The sequence below is a fragment of the Tamandua tetradactyla genome, chromosome 11 (genome assembly GCF_023851605.1).
Source record: "Tamandua tetradactyla isolate mTamTet1 chromosome 11, mTamTet1.pri, whole genome shotgun sequence".
NCBI classification, from domain to species: Eukaryota; Metazoa; Chordata; class Mammalia; order Pilosa; family Myrmecophagidae; genus Tamandua; species Tamandua tetradactyla.
This window is the reverse complement of record NC_135337.1, coordinates 22835820-22851592: the sequence shown is the minus strand read 5'-3', so window position 1 is coordinate 22851592 and position 15773 is coordinate 22835820. Positions and strand designations below refer to the sequence as shown.

The window sequence follows — 15773 nt, the reverse complement described above, 5'->3', positions numbered from 1 at the left end:
AGGTCCACACCCCTGGGAGTCATGTCCCACATAGAGAGGGGGAGGGCAGTGAGTTTTCTTGTAGTGTTGGCTGAGAGAGAGAGAGAGAGAGGCCACATCTGAAAAAAGAGGTTCTCTTGGGGGTGACTCAGGCCCAACTTTAAGTAGGCTTAGCCTACCCTTTGTGGGGTTAAGTTTCATATGAACAAACTCCAAGATTGGGGGCTCAGCTTACTGCTTTGGTTGTCTCCACTGCTTGTGAGAATATCAAGAATTTCCCAATTGGGGAAGTTGAATTTTCCCCCTTTCTCAGCATTCCCCCAAGGGGACTTTGCAAATACTTTTTTATTCACTGTTCAAATCACTCTGGGATTTATCGGCGCATCACTCTGGACAAACCTATAAAATCTCATGCCCTACCCTAGGTTCCATGTACTCATGGTGGATCCCCTTAACTTTTAAGACTTAAAAGTTTTATTAAGCAACTGTTTTGATAATCGTAACTTTAATCTTCCTTACGTAAAATCTGTAAATAATGTTAATTTAAAGTGTTACACACAAGAACGATACTTTCAGTTTAATCCACAATTTGTACATGAAAAACAATGTCTGTATACACTGGATTAGAGGTAACTTTTTTCCCTGTACAATATTTTTATAGTGATTTCCAAAAGATCTGAAACTTATACAGACAGGGAAAAAAAGTTTTTTCATTTTAAATAAAGCATACTAAGTTTTATATTCAAAACAAAAACTAGATATTTCATTCAGGCTGGAATGATGGAGAAAAAACATAATAAAAGAAATTCAATATATTAAAGAGCTGGTTTATCATTGCTTCAAAGCAGATTTGCTGTTACCAGGAAGCAGTAAGAAGAACCCAGCAGAAACACAGAGATGGCAGTTTCTTGATTTTCAAGGTTACCTTCTTCAGGAGGGTCTTCATCTCATTCTTTACCTAATGCCAGGGTCTTGGTCCAACAATCCTTCCCACTCACATATTTTTAACTTCTCATTCTCCAGCTCTTTCTCTCAGCTTACAAGTCTGTCTGATTTTTGCTTGAGAGTATGGCATGACAGGAGCAGGGGACAGATGGAATATTTTCTCAATCTCCCCCAAAACAACCACCTTAACATACCTGACAGGATCATCCCACCAAGCTCAGAAGTTAAGGAGATATAAATATGACAGAGAAATTTCTATTTTATAAATTCCCATGAAACAAGGAAACGGTGAGTTTGCATACCTTTCTAACTATGTGATATGGTCAGACATAATATTTTTATGCAAACCCATGGTTGACACATTGCATATTTGCAAAATGAAAGTTTATATGTTCTACTCAAGCTTTGTTTGAAATGAATGAAATCTCACCTTTATGAAGAATGGCATAAAGGAGAGTTTAATACCACGAGCAAAAGCAATGGGTTTTAATTCTTCTCGTAGCTTAACCAGTTCGGTGAGGTCGACCTCATCACAATACCCAAAGTGAGGAATCTTCAGAGCTGCCGCCATTGTCTTGACCATTGCTTTATGAAAGCCTGGAAAACATTAAATCCTTTTCGCTGTTGTTTTTGTTTTTTTCAGATTCTTCCCCAAATCCTTTCCCCACTAAAACAGAAGGTAGTCTAATGTTGCTTACTTTCTTAACTAAATTCTTCCTCTTGGAGCGACTGCATTCATTACCTTATACAATTTGAGGCCACTAATGTCAGTGCTTGCTGAAGCACAACTGCAGGATGTGGCAAACCCAGTGGCAACTGTAATAATATAATAGGTTACCACTTTAAACGCTGTGGTATATACAAAATTCACATGCCAGGAAGGTAATCATTCTAAGAGTTAATTAAAAAAACAAATCAGAACCAGTTCTTTTGAAAATCTAAATAAAATAACTACTGCTTAAAATACCCTGAGTAAGTCTTCAAATAGAACAATTATTGATATAAAAGTTTATATTTCAAGAACCTTGCTACAGTAGTACTCCTCAGAAATGAACAGTATAAACTGAAGCTTTCCTCTTCAGTTATCTTATAAAGCTGTTATCTTACCATTCTTTTTTTAATTATATGCTAAATCTGAATTTTCCCTTTAGTAAGAATTAAAAGCACATATTATATGCATGAATCTCTTGAAGTAGCTTCCCCCCAAATAAATGTAAAATACATTGCCTTACAGTTTGGCTACTGTTGTTGTTATTATTATTACCTTTAATGGGTTCTGTTCTGTCTTTCCCTATGAATACTGGAGGTTTTGATATTGGTATAGGAATAGTTCTGTGTTTTGGTGTTGCTGGCGGTGGCATAATTTCGGCTTTAGGTGAAGGAGGTAATATAGCTCCTGTCTGCTTTGCCAAATAGTTGAGAATATCTTCTTTAAGTATTCTGCCATCTTTTCCTGAGCCAACAACTTCACTCAGCTTAATCTAAAAAATAAGTTAATGCTAAAAATAAAACTTCTTAAAAATGAAATCTGTCATTAAAACTTCAAGTGGAATTTAATCAATTGAAGGTAAAAATGTATCTCTGCCCAATAAATTAGTACAAGGAAATAACCATTAAATAATCTTAATAGATTGCTATAATCTACAACTATTCTTCATAAATAATCATTTGTTCTTTTGTAGATGCTGTTCATTTGTCCATGTGGTAACTACCTAATAATCAATGCTGTACATAATCCATAGCTATGAAAACTGACATATTTAAAGTCTGCTATTTTTAAATCTCTTGCCTAATTACTATTTAGTTTTGCCCTTTTCTTAGAGACTGTATAACAGGAGGGAGAACTGCAAGTTTAAAAAAGCATCAAACACTATAACAAATTCAGGCCATTGTTTCTGATTCTAGTTACCAGTTAGACAGGTAACAGTTAAAATATTCATCACATAAAAGCTCTCAAATTAGTTTTTTCTGATGCTTTGGGAAGATCAGTACGAAACATGGGAACTAGTCTTACTAAGGAGTATTTGGAAGATGAGTGGCCCAAGGTTACAGGCTAAATGGTAAAGTCAGGATTTTAAAGTGGGTCTGTGTAATGCCAACAACTGTTGCTCTTCCTCATTATATGCTGTCTCAGTAATCATTACCTTCATTATTTGAGCCCTTATCTTCCAGACATTGTACATACAGTGTCCATAATTCTCACAAGGTAGGTGTCAAATACCTGAGTTCTATTACTGCTTTCCTACAGAGTAAACAACAGGTGATAACGTTCCACTTTACACTGGACAGTTATGATACTTTGTGGAAACACATGATATGGGTTTATTTCAGTACTTTCGGTGCTTAGTTACAGAGATAAAATATTCTCAGTAAGATTTAATTATACTTAAATAAAAATAAATACACAAACTTCAATGATATCCTCATACATACTCTGCATTAATTTCTTAGGTTTAAGACCTGCTTCATTTGTACTATTACTTCTCAAAGGATGTCTTCAAAAGAACAGAGACCTTTATCATGTCAAATACTGAGTTTCTAACTTAAATGAACTATAAGAATGTAAACAAATAATTGTGGGTAATTAAAAATAACTATAAATATCACTGGCTTTTAGTTTTAAAGAAACTCAGTTCATAAATATGCAAACTACAAGAAAAGAATGAATGGTGATTTATGATAACAAAATCCACTATTTAATTTTCTAATAATTAAATAAATACTCTAGTTATTATAAACACCTTTAAAAAGTGGTATAGGGAAGCCAAATCAAGTATTTCTATGGGTGGTCTTTCTATATAATTAAAAAATACATACCATGGGTAAAATGCTTTATAGCTTTTAAAGCAATACATGAAATCATTTCATCTGATGCCCTTAAACAACCTAGTGTTGCAAATTATTATTTCTATTATGCTAAATGTCTTCACATTTGAACACATTTCATGGATACATACATTTTCATCTCTGGTTATAACATAATTTACCTAAGTATTTCCCTGTTCACATTTATTCTCCTTCTAATGTTGGGCTATATAAAACCCAGGGAAGAATGTATCCTGGATTATTTCTTTAGGCCAGTTCCCCAGTAGTAGTGTAATTGGCTGAAAGGATATGAACATTTTAATGGCTTTTATTACATTTTTCCAAAATGTAAACTTTTGTTTTTTTCCCACTGTAATTTAACCCGGTCTCTCAAAAACAGATGAAAAATATGCATTGTGGGGCAGAGTGGAAATAACTCAGGCTTTGGAGGCAGATGGACTAGTGTTCAACTACCAGTTTTCAGCCCCTTGCTTTATTTTAGATCAATTCAGTCAACCCTTTTGCCCTTTCTCATCAGCAAAATGGGGACAATGCAAACCACACTGCAGGGTTGTTGTGAGAATACGGACACTGTATGTACAGTGTCTGGAAGATAAGGGCTCAAATAATGAAGGTGATGATTACTGAGACAGCATATAATGATGAAGAGCAACAGTTGTTGGCATTACACAGACCCACTTTAAAATCCTGACTTTACCATTTAGCCTGTAACCTTGGGCCACTCAAGTCTCTAAGTCTTACATAGTTTCCTCATCAGGGGAAGACTGAGAAAAGCACCTTATCTCACAAGGTTGTTGTGCAAATTAAATGAGATCATGTATAAATACTTAAAGTGCCACAGAGCCAATTGGCCTGGAGCTTAAGCAGCAGCTAATAACTGCCTGTTACAGGGGCTCTAAAAGGCCAGCCTCCTTGCCTCAGAGTAGTACAACTCTGTGGTCCTTTCCATTCCACTGGATCAGGCCAGATCTTTGAGACCACATAGTCTTCCTCATTCCCTTCATAGGTTTTTACTCCCTTATTAAATCAATCAAATGTACCCAAATCCCTGCCTCGCACTCTTATTCTAGGGTACCTGACCTAAAACACTGGTATATACTGTTACTAAGCTCTAAAAAAGAATAATAAAACCACACTGTTCAAATGGTATAAGTAATAAATTCAAAATTTCTTATTTCTCTTTTAAGCAATAATCGCTTTTCAGTAACAGACATTTTTGCGCTGTCTTTAATCCCAAGTCAAACAATTCTATCATGGGAAAGCTGGCTAATTTTTTCAAAGATACAAATATATACTTTATATGAAATCTCATCCTTGAATATTAAGAAAATTTACATTGTTTTCCATTGCAAGGCGGCGAACTGCAGGAGTTGCCAGAGTTTTTTGGCCCTTTATCTCTTGGTGTGTGTGTTCATCATGGGACACGGCAGGTGTTTCAACAACATCTTCCTCTGAATCTGAAAATAAGGTAAAATTTTACTTTAGTTGAAAACCTTAAAAGGGGAAAAAAATAAGCTTAGTGACTTAATAATATCTAAATAAATTCAACTTTCCGTTTATAGTCAAAATGTAAAAACATTAGGTGGGCTACTTCAGCATGGGAAAACATAACTAACTGAACAGCAGTGGTGAAGGCGGGGTGGGGAGGGGTAGGTGGGTATTATTGGGTATTATTAACAACAGGTATTATTAGAGATCAGGGCCTCCCTGCTATTAGTAGTTAATATTAATGATTATTATTAACTGGTGTTTACTCTTTATTTCTGTTAAAATCATGTAGCAGTAACAAGCTAAGAAAGGAGAGTTTCTTCCATACACTTTCAACATTTTCCTAATAAATGTCTCTTTTATTAAATAGCGTAAAATAAGAATCAAATGTGAGGTAAGAAAGAATCATGTAAAATCTGTGCCAATCTTAAACATTTTCTTAAGATGATAGAGCATTGAAAAATTTCTCTGCTTTGAATATGACTTAAGGAATGTAGTGGAAGATTTTACTCTTGTTGCTAACACTAATTTGATTTTCTATTCTCTAACTCTAGAGAACTGATGTAGGAAAAATTAACTCAGGTTCTTAGCATATGTTTTTTTTGGTAATACTTCTTACTGTAAAATATAACATATATATAAAAAGTGATAAATTATCAAAGTACATTTTGACAAGCAGTTATAGAATGAATTTCAAAGTATGGCGTGAGTTACGATTCCAATTTCAGGTTATTTCCTTCTAGCTACTTTAAGACACTGGAGACTACAAATACATATCAATATGATTCAGTAGTCATACTCGTTTGCTAAATTCTATCTTCCCTTTTAAAACACTTCCTTCTCCTTTGATCCTTCTCCCAATCTTTATGGATATTTGGGCAATGACCATTCTAACATCTTCATGCTTAAAAGGGGTTTTGACATTATGGTATAGGGGGATGCAACTGGTTGATGTTCTTGGAGAGACTGGTAACTCTGGGTTTCAAGGCTTATATGGCCTAGGAACCATCTGCAGGTTTTAGGTTTTTGAAAAATAAATTTAGTGGGTGAAACTTTTATCGCATCTTAGAGGCCAGGGTATTCTTTAGGGTTTACAGGAATAATGTTGGTTGGGGCTTGGCATACCATAGCAATTAGCAATATCTAGCTGAAGCTTACATTAGAGTAACCTCCGGAATAGCCCTTTCAACTCTATTTGAAATCTCTTGGTCACTGATACCTTATTTTGTTGCATTTCTTTCCTCCCTCTTGGTCAAGTAGGCTTTGTTCTCCCCACAGTGCCAGGGCCAGGCTCACCCCTGGAGTAACGCCCCACACATACGCTAGGGAGAACATATGCCCTCGAACACCATGTCCCACACAGGGGAGAGGGCAACTTAGCATGTATTTTTACTGACAAACAAGCAGAAAGAAAGTCTTGAAAACATTTAATTGTCAAAGTCTGCTGACAGGAAATCAATGCTATCGAGCACAATCTCTGTCAGAATTGGTACGCACTGATTTTCTGCACACCAACAGGTGACTGAGTTTGTTTTGACATTCAATTCTAAGAAAATAAAAAATTTCTACTGCTTCAGCTGTGTAAAGACAGTCCACCATACCTCCTCACTAGTCTATGAATTAGCCCAGTACAGCTCTCAGAATTCCCCTAAGGGTAAGGAAAGGGGAAATAAAATAAAATCTTGCATTTAACACCTATCATGTGTCAAACACCACACTACATATGGAATACCTTAATGTAATCTTCATTCCAACTGTGTAGGATAGGTGTTATTGTCCCCATTATATAGGTAAAGTGAGGCTTGACAGAGGAAAGAATTGATCCAATCTAATACATTGAGTTGGGACTCAATCCCAGAGCTGACTCAATCTGAGCTCTTTCCATAGTTCATGGCCATAGTAAATTTTTGTTTTAGTCATATTAGCTGGATCACAGTTCCTATAGATGAATCTTTGAAGCTTTGAGAATCCCTCTGCATTTTCCACATCTGCTAAAGTTAATGGATATGATCTATACTACTTTATACAGGGAGATCAGTAAGAAAGATCAGTATTAGCAGCTCAGATTCAAAGCGAAATCAAGGGGATTTAATCGTAAGGAATATCAAATACTAATTTGAATAATACATAATACACATTTGAAGTAAGAGAAATGTATAAATATCCAAATATATTATACACCAAAATTATTATATATTTCCCACAGATCAGCTAATTTACTGCTGTGCTAGTTTGAAATTATTATGTACCCCAGAAAAGCCATGTTTTAATCCTGATGCAATATTGTGGGGCCACACCTATTATTTAGGGTAGAAATCTTTGATTAGATTGTTTCTATGGAGCTGATCCACTTAATTGTAAGTGTGACCTTTTGGTTAGATTACTTCCACGGAGAAGTGACACAACCAATTGTGGAGGTGGCCTTTTGATTAGATGGAGATGTGACTCCATCTGTTCAAGGGTCTTGATTAATCTACTAGAGTCCTTTAAAAGGGGAAACATTGTGGAAAAAGCTTCAGAGCCCACACAAGATCCAGACATTTTGAGATGCAGAAAGAAAACACCCCCGGGGAAAATGGTTTGAAACCAGAAGCCAAAGGAATAGCAGATGCCAGCCATGTGCCTTCCCAGCTGACAGAAATGTTCTGGACCCATCAGCTTTTCATGATTCAAGGTATCTTTTCCTAATTGCCTTCGTTTGGACATTTTTATGGTCTTAAAACAGTAAACTTACAACTTAATAATTTCCCTTTTTAAAAGCCACTCCATTTCTGGTATATTACATTCCAGTGGCTCTAACAAACCAAAACACTGCTACTCAATACTATCTAGAAAAGTTGTGATATATTATGCTTATAATACTGCACTTTAGGATAAATATAAGTGATAAATTTATTTGTGTGAACTCACTCATATATTACTTATAAGTCATGTAGATCTTGAAAGAAAGCTATCTTAATCAAGTAATAAAACACCTAACTATATAACACTAATTTTCAAAATGTTTTTACATATATATTTTCCTTGATTATCATAACATGTTATGAATATTCAGAGCAGATTTCTGAATTTAATCAATGTAAAACAGATTCTAAGAGGGATTGAGTCAAGACTGAATGCAATTTTCACTACTCTCACTAATTTTGGTTGATTTTCACAGTTCTAGCACTATAATATGAGAGATTTTATTTCTTGATGATTGATCTTCAGCAGAAGATTTAGACTACACAATTTTTTTGTTTTTTTCTTTTTGTTCTTGTTTTTTCTTTTAAATATACACAATTTTAAAAGCGTTAATTAGATTTTAAGAGGCAACAAAAGAAATCTTCTCGTGAAGCCTGTCAATTTAGTGTTGAGGTAATTCCTTATATGTAGCAAATTTACAATAAAACCACATTGTTTCAGACTAAAGAGTAATATGACAATAAAAATAACAAAACTGTGAAACTGCAAAATTCTTAGGATATCAAAAACTATGTCTAGTTTTGGACCAATAAATGGTCTAATTATAATTAACTCAATTACTTAAGGGAAATTCTTTTGGAAAAAAATGTTTTGAAATACCAAAGCTGTTTGAAATAGCTTGTTTTTTTTAAAGAGCATTAAACTTGTCAGCCTGCAAAAACTGCTTAGATAGCCCTTTCTTCAAATATTGCACAAATGTAAACTTTAGTTTAGGCGATGTCCAAATGATCATAAATGATCATAAATTTAGAGTAACAACCAAAACTCATGAAATTTCATTGCAATTTCATTTTCACTTTAAATTATTGAAATAGCTAATTCAATCAATTCAATGTATGAATGGCTATACTAAATTAATAGTGATAAGAATTACCAAAACTTTTAAAATATGTGTATACACTCAGTTAGAAATCCTGTCCCAGTGCTTTAGATGCAGAACAGAACTGATAACCATCCTTTATGAACTGAATTTTCAGTGTAACAAAGTGGTTAGGAGCATAGACTTTAGAATTAAACAGAACTGGGGTCAAATCCTAGCTCCATCACTACCTGCTGTTTGGTTTAAGGCTGCTGGAATGCAATATAGCAGGAATGGAGCAACTTTTAAAAAGGAAATTTAATAAGTTATAAGCATACAGTTCTAAGGCCATAAAAATGTTCAAACTAAGGCATCCAGAGAAAGATACCTTGACTCAAGGAAGGCTGATCTGGGAAAGCACATGGCTGGCGTCAGCTGGTCCTTGTTCCCAGTTTGTTGCTTCCAGCTTCTGAGGCCAGTGGTTTCCTATCTAAGCATCTGTGGGCCTTCACTTAGTTTCTCTGAGACACAAATCTGGGTTCAGTTTGCTTAGCATCTCATGGGAAGGCACATGGTGATGTCTGCTGGACTCCGCATCTCCAAACATCTGTGTCTGCATCTGTTCTCTCTGTTGGCTCTGAACTCTCTTCAAAATGTTTCCCCTTTTAAAGGACTCCAGTAAACTAATCAAGACCCACCTGAAATGGGCAGAATCACATCTCCATCTAATCAAAATGCCACACCCACAACCGTGTGTCACATCTCCATGGAAACAATCCAATCAAAGTTTCCTCCCACAATACTGAATCAGTATTAAAGGAAAGGTAGACTAGATCAGGAAAGAACATGGCTTTTCTGGGGTACATAATAATTTCAAACCAGCACACTAGCTATGTGACCAAGGAAAGTTATTTAACATCTCTTGAGCCTCATTGTGGCAGGTTTAAAATAAGAATAATAAAGCTATGTGATTAAATGAGATAATGAATGTATAGGTAACATTAGCAGAGAGAACGCACTCAATGATATAAGATGATGTTAGGTGTACATGCCATGCAATAGCAGAATATTAGTATTATAATGCATTCTGCTACAGATTATATCCCTCCCTCTCTTCCCTTAATATTTCTCTATAGTGGCAAGAGCCCTTATTTAGGGATAGTAACTCATAACTTATCAGGTGTTTGAATATCCTGGCAACTCAATCTTGTACGTAGCTTCAGGTCGAGAATATCTAACACAGCTGCCCCATACCTTCAGCATTAAAACATGCACTTGACCGAGAGGAAAATCACTTTGACCCTCAGTCAGATATTATATTCTCTTAGCGTGTACTTCTTAACAGACTTCGTTATCTGCCTCCCCAGAAAGTTAGGAAAAAGGATGATGGACTGGAATAATGACAATGCTAAGAAGTAGACTGAAAAAAGTAAAGCTCAGATGCAAAGTGTACTATGTACAGTGCAACAACGAATTTGTAACATGTCTTGCGTTATAACATAGCCTTAGGTTATACTCAATATCCTCTGTTTAAGAAGGCGTAGATAGAATACATAAAGTTGTTTTTAAATGAAACTAATGAGTCTCCTCAAAATGGTTTGTAAAAAAGTTTTGGTACAAAAAGCCCAGTTTAGAAATATGAAGTTATTTTACTTTGTTACATAAACAGGGGCTAGAAAAAGCGTTTGTCACCTAAGATTAGCTGTGCAGAGAACTCTGGAACACATTTAAACTGAGTTTAACATAGACAATGCACTGAGACATGGAATAGTTTTGATATAATCTTAATAATATTAAGTAACTGAACTTCAACTTAGTATTTTTTACTTAACAGTATATTTTTACTTATCATATCACAGATACAACTTGGCAGAATCCAGTTCAATAAACTCTTTTCAAATAGATGTCTGCAAAACACTCACATAATCCAGTCCAGTAAATTCTTTTCAAATAAATGTCTGCATATTTATTTGAAACAGTGCATATTAGCAAAACACTTAGAAGACACAAATATAATTTTCCTCATCATACTTTTGGCACTCTAGCTTCCAGGCTTAAAAGTAAGGCAGACTACACACTACCTTACAAAAGACAGTACGACATTTGAACAAATCTATTAGGAGACAGGATTTAATTTCCAATACTATTATTAATATGTCTAGTCTTGATCTCTTATACTTTCATGCCCTTGATGGTACTATGCTATAATTACTTTCATCTATAAAATAGAATGATGCATTTTATGCTTCTAAAAGACTGTGTATTACTTCTTATGTATTTGGTTTTACTAGCACTAGAACAAGGAAAAATATAAACAATTCAGTTTTGCTGTAAATTCCTATTTAAAACAAGGTACACAAAACATTTAGAAACTCTTCCTATTCCTGGAATTAAAATATCTGTTTTTTCAGTAAATTCAATCTAATTAATTTTTATAGGCCTGCTTATTTAATATGCAGATTCATGTTTCATATTTATGTTTATTCTTACAATAAAAAATCTAATAGAAATCATAAGAAAATATTAATATAAAGGTAAACACTAACAGGTAAGATAATTGTTCAAAATACATCCTGAATGAGAAATGAAACAGAATAGCTAGTAAATGATTAATTTTCCATGAGAAATACTATCAGATCATTTTTACTCTAAAGATAACCCAACCAATCTCATTAATTTTGTTTTAAGAGCTTTACTGAGGTACAACTGGCATACACTAAACTGCACATAAATAAGATATACAATATGATAAGCTTTGAAATATGTTCATACCCATAAATCATCACCACAAAAAGGCAATAAACATGTCCATTATCCTCAAATTTCTCGTGCCCTTGGTTATGGCTCTTTATCAACACTTCCTACACCTCCCCATCCTATCACCAGGTGGCCAGTAATCTGCTTTCTGTTACTATATGTTAGCTTCCATTTTATAAAATTATATTTAAATTGAATCGTATAGTTTGTTTTCTTTTTGTCTGGCTTTTTCACTCAGCATAAATATTTTGAGATTCATTTATGATGGAGTATATATCAATAGATATTCCTTTTTACTGCCAAGTAGTTTTCCATTGTATGGATATAGCACAATTGTTCATCCATAAACCTTTCAGTGGACAATTGTGTTGTTTCCAGTTTATGTCCAGTACAAATAAAGCTGCTATGAACATTCATGAACAACTTCTTGTATGCTTTCATTTCTCTTGGGTAAAAATCTAGGAGTGGAATGGTAGGTATATATTTAAATTTTTAAGAAATTGTGAAAACAATTCTATAATTCACAGTGGTTATATTATCTTAAATTTCCTCCAGCAGTATATGACAGTTCCAGTTGCTCTCCATACATGTGGTATGGTCAGTCTTTTTAATTTTTAGACATTCTCATAGGTATATGGTGCTATCACATCTTTGACAATACTTGGTATGGTCTGTCCTTTTTAATTTTAGACATCTTATGAAGTAAAGAGTGGTATCTCAGGCAGGCCATAGTGGCTCAGTGGCAGAGTTCTCGCCTGCCATGCCGGAGACCTTGTTCGAGTCCCTCTGCCTGCCTCTGCAGAAAAAAAAGAAAAGAAAAAAAAAAAAGCAGTATCTCACTGTGCCAACCACATTTATTTTTTTATCTTTTCTTTTTGCATGGGCAGGCACCAGGAATCAAACATGGTCTCTGGCATGGCAAGTGAGAACTCTACCTGCTGAGCCACCGTGGCCTGCCTCCAACCACATTCATTTTAAAGTAAATAAAATTAAGGCCAGAGAGTTTAAATGATCTGTTCATGCCTAAAAAACAAAATACCAACCGATCTTCTGCCTCCCATTTAAGTTCCCCTTGCTTTAACAAGGTTAAGGAGACATATTTTCAACTCAGAGAAGCAAGATAAACGATATTGAAGTTTTAGAGATGAGGACATACTAAAATATTGTATCAAACAGGAGACAGCACAACTTCCCTACAGCTGAAACTGCAAGTAAATAGAAGTGCTTTACATAAACTTAGCAAATATACTCATTTCCCTCCCCCCTACATAGGATATGACTTTCAGGGATGTAAGTCTCCCTGGCAACACAGGACATGACTCCCAGGAATGAGCCTGACCCTGGTATCATGGGATTAAGAATGCCTACTTGACCAAAAGAGAGAAAATAAATATAACAAAATAAGGTTTCAGTGGCTGAGAGAATTCAAATAGATTCGAGAGGCTATTCTGGAAGTTACTCTTATGCAAACTTCAGCTACATACTGCACAATGTCACAGTATGCCAACCCCCAACAGAAAACCCAGGGCTCTATCTAAGGCTCTATAAAAGTTTTACTTATTAAGTTTATTTTTCAGAAAATGAAAACCTCTAGATTGTTCCTATATCAGATAAGCCCTGAAACATAAAGATACCACTCTCTCCCAGGACATCAACCAGCGGCATTCCCCTACCCCATAATGTCAGCAGCCCTTTTCAACATGAAGGGCTTGAAGACTGAGAGAATGATCAAATGAAAGGGAGGAGTTGTAAGAGAAGTTAGGATTTGACAAATGATTATGACTATGTGCTGGTTTGAAAGGATGTATGTACCCTAGAAAAGCCATGTTTTAATCCTAACCCCATTTTGTAAAGGCAGCCGTTTCTTCTAATCCCTATTCAGTATTGTATGCTTGAAACTGTAATCAGATCATCTCCCTGGAGATGTGATTTAATCAAGAGTGGTTGTTAAATTGGATTAGGTTGAGGCATGGCTCCACCCATTTGGGTGGGTCTGGATTAAATGGAATCCTATAAAAGAGGAAACATTTTGGAGAAAGTTAGAGATTCAGAAAGAGCAGAGAAGAACAACATAGCCATGAGAAGCAGAGAGAACCAGTCAGTGACCTTTGGAGACAAAGAAGGAAAACACCAACCGGGAGCTTCATGAAACTGGAAGCCAGGAGAGAAAGCTAGCAGATGAGACCAGGTTTGCTACTGCCCTTCCAGCCGAGAGAGAAGCCCTGACTGTGTTCGCCATGTGCCTTCTCACTTGAGAGAGAAATCTTGAACTTCATCGGCCTTTTTGAACCAAGGTATCTTTCTCTGGAAGCCTTTGATTGGACATTTCTATAGACTTGCTTTAACTGGAACATTATTTCAGCCTTAGAATTGTAAACTAGCAACTTATTAAATTTCCCTTTTAAAAAGCCATTCTGTTCCTGGTATATTGCATTGCAGCAGCTAGCAAACTAGAACAGACTACTTAATAATTATATAGATATTATATTTCTATATAATATATAATATTCCTTTTTAGTTTCTAGTGTATTACACAGCCGGAACGAAATATCTGAAATAGTGAAACTGTGACCCATACTATACTTTGAAATTTGCTCTATAACCACTTGTTAAACTATACTTTGAAATTTATCGCTTTTCTGTATATATATATTTCACAATTAAAAAATGGTGGAAAAAAGAAGAAAAGTGCTTTAAAATTAGAAAGGGACACAAATCCCATTTGCTTACTTGTTCATATAAATAATTTGCTTTTTCATTTGGCCTGATCAGTATCTGGTCTGGTCTAAAGCACCTGACCTGGGTATTCTAATTTAAATGTCACCCATAATATAGTAGTGTTTAGTATCCTTGCGTGATGGCATGTGTGCCGAGAACGTGACACTCTTGTTCCTTTCTAGGTCTTAATCGAATATTTAAAAAATACATATTTCATGGATCCATCAAAATAACACTGACTTAATTTGGTAATTTTTTTTTACATGGGCAGGTGCCTGGAATCGAACCCAGGTCTCTGGCATGGCAGGCGAGAATTCTGCCTGCTAAGCCACCGTGGCCCACCCTATTTCTGGTCATTTTTAAAGGTAAATTCTCAATTTTTTAATACTACTAAATCATGCCTTTCAAAAGAAAGTTGTAATCTAAATAATAGGAAGCACCCCTAGTGCCCAGATTATGGTCTCTTATCCTTTCCACAATAAAAGGACCAAGAGCCCCTAGAGAAATGGGTAATTTCAGGTTTAGGGCAGAGCAAAAACAAAGTGAGTCCTGGAACATGTCATAGTCCCAAAAAACATAGTTTTTAAAAATTAATGTGGCCATGTCAAAAGACATAGGAACCAGTTTGAAGGGCCCCCCACTGTAATGATATGAGCATCAAAAAGGATAAAGATTGTTATGGTTAAACACAGCAAATCAATTGAAATACTCATACAGAGATTAAGCTGAAAAAATTAATATCCCCACTTGAAGAAGCTTTTTAAAGTAACTCTTTCACTTTGAAAATTGGTGAAGGGAAAGAATAAAGCTTTTTTTTTTTCTCTCTCTCCAGTAGGAACTATTTTCAGGGTAACTAGTAGCTCAGTTTACGAGGTGGAGTGGGGCTGGGGAGAACCATCTTATAGTACAGTGTCAACTAATGATGATAAAGAAATGACAGAATTCAAAATCATTCTGTAAACACTAAAACAATTATGTATTTAGATCCTGAAATGATATTCTTAACCACTTATATAGTGTCCAAGTAATACCATACAAATAACTTTCAGGTTGCAACACCGCACAATGGAGAGGTTAGGTTATCAGTATCCTAATTTAAAGATAAACTTAGTATTACCACGGCAGGTCACAGATGTTGTGCATGTTCTTGATATGAAACAATGTGAAGTACACAACATCATCCACGATCTATTCTACCAAAAATATTTAAACTGAACCCAGACTTTAAAACCTACTTTCACTTTTCAGGAAATATAAGGACTAGAGGAACAATTAACATCATGAAGAAGCAACGAGA

The 15773-nt window shown here is 35.2% G+C and overlaps 1 protein-coding gene across 2 annotated transcripts in view; it reads right to left on the bottom strand.

Moving 5' to 3' along the window:
• The window catches only part of DBT (dihydrolipoamide branched chain transacylase E2), a 70695-nt gene that overhangs the window by 16900 nt on the left and 38022 nt on the right, over positions 1-15773 (bottom strand). For both annotated transcript variants that reach the window (XM_077120128.1, XM_077120127.1), the window contains 3 exons: positions 5086-5207; positions 2189-2405; positions 1355-1521 (listed from right to left, as the gene is read on the bottom strand). In XM_077120128.1, coding sequence (XP_076976243.1) covers positions 1355-1521; positions 2189-2405; positions 5086-5207 — 506 coding nt within the window. The remainder of the gene's footprint in view (positions 1-1354; positions 1522-2188; positions 2406-5085; positions 5208-15773) is intronic.